Genomic DNA, 5000 nt, shown 5'->3' on the forward strand with positions numbered 1-5000 from the left:
TAATTGCAAGTTCACCAACATGTTACATCTCTAGATTACTTAATCCACGAGTTTGGCTATGGGTTCCCTTTGATTATACTAGTGGTGGATATTTACCCCGCCGCTGCGCGGTTCGGTAAATATCCACCACCTCGCCGCTTCGCGGTTCGGTAAATATCCACCACTAGCCACCCGCACTTTGCCTCGGTGCAGTTATTTAGTTGTCAATTATTGTAATTGAAATAAGTGTGAATAAATTAATTGAATTCAATTGTATCCACATGAACAATTCAAGTAAAGACAGCCACCAAAGGCGTTAGAAATGCAAATCATGCTTGGTGAAATGACCATGTCATTAATTTCGATTTCGCCTCAATCACAAGGTTTTTGAAATTGACACACCGCGATCACATCTTGTGCGGACAATAATTATCTCTTATCCACTCCCAGGACGGTATAGTATTCTTTTTAACAAAGATTCGTGATTTTACTCTTTTGTTTTCTTATTTTTTCAAAGGATATATATTTTAAAATTTCTGATTGTTGCATTCAATCATCCGTTGAAGACTGCACTTCGGGTGAACAAAAGCTTGTGCCTTTTAGCCAGACAAGATTTTTCCGTTTTCAAATGATTCATCCTGGCTGGTGCCCCTCGATATTTTCAAGTATTAATCACATTTTTTCTCACTAGTTATGAGCCGGTGGACTCTTCGGTTGGGGATCTGCAAACTACAAAAGTGGCAAATCGTCCTCTTGGGTTTTCTTGTCTTCTCATCGATCGTATATTTCAGGCACAAAGAAAAGTCGGCTGATAAAGGTACCAGTTGTAAACGTTTTCTTTGATCAATACTACTATCTAAACGGCACTTCCAATCGAGTGCTTACGATTTGGGCTTTTCATGTATTAGCTGATAAAACCATACTTCTTATGCATGAACTGGTTATGAAACCCCGAAAACTACAAAAGCGAGAACAGTGACATCGCGCTTCATGTTAACTTGACCGTGACCGGGCACAATCTTTTGGCCTCGGTTCACACACTCAGTTTTGACTAAATTAATCGAAACTTTTGATTGATTGTCTTCTCGAAAAAGAGTGTGGTTTGTGTATGGCCAGGGCCAAAACAGCGAACAAAAACACAAACGAAAAAAATTTGCCGAGTTTCATAACCATATCCTTATATTTATTACATGTAACTATGATAAAACCGATTCATAAATTTCAAAAATTACCATGATTAGTTGATGCAAGATTCAAACTTGAATTTAAACAATTACAAATATGGGCAATTGAATGAATCGATAAAGTAAAGTTTGGGAATGCACAGGAAGGCAGTCGCGACTTGAAACTAAAATAAAAGATCGAAATCAAAGACAAATTCTGAACTTCAGATTTGGGCTGGAGCCTTTGCCTGTGCCAAAGATAGGTTCCTAATGAATAAACTCTTGTTCTAAGCCATCATAGCTTGATTAAGAAAATAAGACAAACAGCAGTGATAAACATTGTATTCAAACGCATTTTTTTTATAAAACTTGACGTTTCGTATGCTAGTCAACATACATTTTCAAAAGTGACCGTTACAATTTTTGAAAACATTAGGGGTCTGAAACCTCCTAGACTGAGAAAAATGATCTGCAGCAGTACGTGTCTAGACATAATGAGGAGTAATAGCTAAAACAGCAAAGGGGAAGGCTTAGCTCTTGAATGAACAAACCCCTGGTTCCAGACCCCTAATGTTTACGATATATATATATATATATATATATATATATATATATATATATATATGTTTTCAAAAATTGTAACGGTCTCTTTTGAAAATGTATGTTGACTAGCATACGAAACGTTTTATAAAAAAATGCGTTTGAATACAATGTTTATCACCGCTGTTTGTGTTATTTTCCTAATGAATCCTGGGTATTTTCAGTCCCTTTTGGAGAACACGGACACAACTGCAATTACTGGTCGTGAGCGCTCTTAAAGGACTGGAACTACCCAGGATTCATTGGGAACTTACCATTGGCAAAGAAGAGATACACGCCAACTTTACTCTGACATTAAATATTCTCTCTTCCTATTTTAGAAATACGTAAGCCTTTGTCGTGGGAATTGAGTGGAATGAAATTTCACGCAAAAGATGCTGGCATTGAGGGCAAAAGCGCAGTAGGCGGACCTAATACACAAACTAACACCTTCGATGAAGATAAAATGCAACAAGGCAAAGGTTCGTGGATAGAAGGTGTGGTTTCGAAAATGCTTCCTAGGCTTTACTCCGACAGGCAACGTTATAATGAAACGTGTAGTCATAAATGGCAAAAAGAATACAAGAGTCTTCACAAAGATATTTTAGAGGGACGCAGACCGCGAAAGTTTATTGTGTTTACTTGCAAAGAGCAAGAATATGGATGTTCTGGTTATGGTAACCGCTTAGCAGCACTTACGTCGCTTCTCTATCTTTCCATTTTAACCCAACGAGCATTTTTGATTGAATGGGATATGGATGCAGGGGTACCACTCGAACATCACCTTTCTACAAATAACATTGCGTGGAATTATCCTGTCAAGGAGCTACAAGAACTTAAGACGAGGAAGCATCTTTGGGCCAAGTACCGCCCAAAAAGAAATGGCACGTTTAACGTAATAGATTCCAAAGCAAAGTTGGCAGCTTGGCTAAAGAAAACTGATTTACAGGCGTTCTTTGACCGCCCCGTTGAAAAGATAATGGGAATGTGGTATTTTGTCGATGTTTTATTGAAAAACGAATTCTTGAAAAATCATGCCATCGAATTGGGGATCAGTTCCAGTGGAACTTATTACAGTTTTATAGGCTGTGCTTTTGAATTTCTCTTTCAAAAGACACGCACATTAGAAGAACGGCTTGAATCAACGCGGAATTCACTTAGTCTTGAAAGATCGGCTTTTAAGATTGGGATACAAGTTAGAATGGGCGACATATCCTTTGGAAAGAGCTTGCCGTATAATGACATCAATTATAAAGATTTCTTTAATTGCGCTCAGGCGTTAAGTGAAGCAATTTCGACACGAAATCAAACACGTTTCATGGAAAGAAGGATACGATGGTTTCTTGCAACGGACGATATTAAGGTTAAAAAGTTTGCAATCGAGAATTACTCCCCAAATACAGTCACCCAAATGATAACTCCGCAACACATAACACGTTTGACAATGCTGACACGTTCGGAATCCGTGGAAAGTATGTTGGATATAATTGTGGACCATTTATTGTTGTCTGAGTGCACTTTTCTCATTTTGTCCAGAGGAAGTACTTTTGGAAAGACTGCGGCTGCACTCACGTTTCATTCCGCGGAAACGTTGACGTTCGGGAGAACATGTGCCAAGATGGCCCGAAATGAGCATAGAAATGAGAACCATAAATGACCTCGAACTCGGGCTATTCCCCCACATACCTCTTCTTCTGTTATTGACCACGTAGTTACAAGCAACAAAGCTAAACGTTGAAAAACTGTTATTGATTGTTGCTATAATCATTTTCTGGATCCCCTTTTTCCAAACGCTTTTTTGAAAAAAAGAAAACCAGGATTTGGTTGGTCTTGTGACCATGCATGCTTTAAAAGGGCGGTGTCAAAGTATCGCATTTGATTTTGTGTAGTTCCACCAAATACTCAACCAAGTCTCTCCCTCAATTGAAGGATTATTCTTAATTGTCAATTTCTTCCAAATGAAGTATTATCGTTTATTTTGGACACTGAAAGCTTGATAGGGATCATGGGAAATGAACATATTTCTTTTTGATGTGGAACCCTAATGTCTGGACTCGCAGGACTCGAACCTAGGAACGCGTAATTAATAACCCCTTCACTTAACCACTTAGACTACCACATCACTAACTGCGAGGATGTCATTTTTAATGGAGGATAATGCTTCATTTAAGGCAAAGTGACAATGAAGGATAATCCTTCATTTGAGGAAGAGATCGTGTTGAAATACTCGCCCTTGCTCGCCATCAACATGGTCAACGTTGTGACCGTGCCGACTTGGACACTAGGTAACTGCTAGTCTTGAGGTGTCAACCTCAACCCGAAATCAAATTTTGAGCATGGACTTTACCTGCCTGAAATTTTGTTTTAATCCTCTCGGGTTTTCTTTCGATTTTAAGTGTATAACTGAAAAGCTGTTTTGTTTATACTTTTATTCATTTAATTCATTCCTACGTGATAATTTATGTGAAAAGGTGAGAGTCATTTTGAACTGTTCGGATCAATACAAGCTGGGGAACTAGAGGAAGGTGTTCTGCCGACTTGGTCATCCTTTTAAATGAACCTTTCCAAACTTGACCAAAAATGGTGTTCAGTGCGCATGTGCAACAGCTGACCGTTTCCCTTTAACGTTAACCTACAAATTACTTTTAAACATCACTACTCAAAGCTTGGTGGCATAAAAATGTCCGTCGAGCATACCGTCATAATTGAAGCTCCAAACAACAAAGATAAACGTTGAAAAACTGCATGTTAGCTGAAATGTTTTCAAACACCCCGTTCGCAACCTATTTCAATCTTCTTCAATTTTGCCCATCCCTGCATATTTGATGTTTTATTCAAACATCCATTTACTGTTTCAAGTGGTTTAGTGTTTTTTTACGTTTTGCTTGATCCCAGAAGCTGAATGTGGAAAAATCTCGTGACACAGCCCCCACGGTTGAGTTATTCCCAAAGATAAAGAACATTAAGCCGGAAAAGAGAATTTATTTATAATTTCAGTTTTATTTTACAACGCCATCATCTCAGCAATAAATAACTCCGATATTGCTTTCCGGCTCCTCCACATCCACAAGAGAATATCTTGCTCTAACTTTCAATACGTGACAAGTGAATACAAAAAGCAAATGGTGGACAAAAAGTAACTTTTCAGGGTTTGATTTGCCACACTTTTTGTGGCATCATCGCGATTTATTTTTATTTGTCACGTACAAGCAAGTGCGCTATGTTTTCAAGAAAAACATTCATCGCAAAAGTTCAGAAAAAGGAACAGATAGCTACTGC

General features: G+C 38.3%; 1 protein-coding gene and 1 pseudogene across 7 annotated transcripts in view; one reads left to right on the forward strand and one right to left on the reverse strand.

The window, feature by feature from the left end:
* LOC137991972 (uncharacterized) overlaps positions 1–5000 on the forward strand; it is a 66637-nt gene that overhangs the window by 11926 nt on the left and 49711 nt on the right. For 5 of the 7 annotated variants that reach the window (XM_068837031.1, XM_068837006.1, XM_068837056.1 and 2 more), the window contains exons 2-3: positions 671–796; positions 2063–3574. In XM_068837031.1, the coding sequence (XP_068693132.1) occupies positions 671–796; positions 2063–3378 (1442 nt within the window). In that variant the 3' untranslated portion in view covers positions 3379–3574. Of the gene's footprint in view, positions 1–332; positions 434–670; positions 797–2062; positions 3575–5000 lie in introns of those variants that run through there. The other 2 variants (XM_068837073.1, XM_068837024.1) reach the window with 2 other exon arrangements.
* The window catches only part of LOC137992027 (uncharacterized), a 3823-nt pseudogene continuing 3428 nt past the window's right edge, over positions 4606–5000 (reverse strand).

Source organism: Montipora foliosa, chromosome 1 (assembly GCF_036669935.1).
Source record: "Montipora foliosa isolate CH-2021 chromosome 1, ASM3666993v2, whole genome shotgun sequence".
In the NCBI taxonomy this organism is placed as follows: Eukaryota; Metazoa; Cnidaria; class Anthozoa; order Scleractinia; family Acroporidae; genus Montipora; species Montipora foliosa.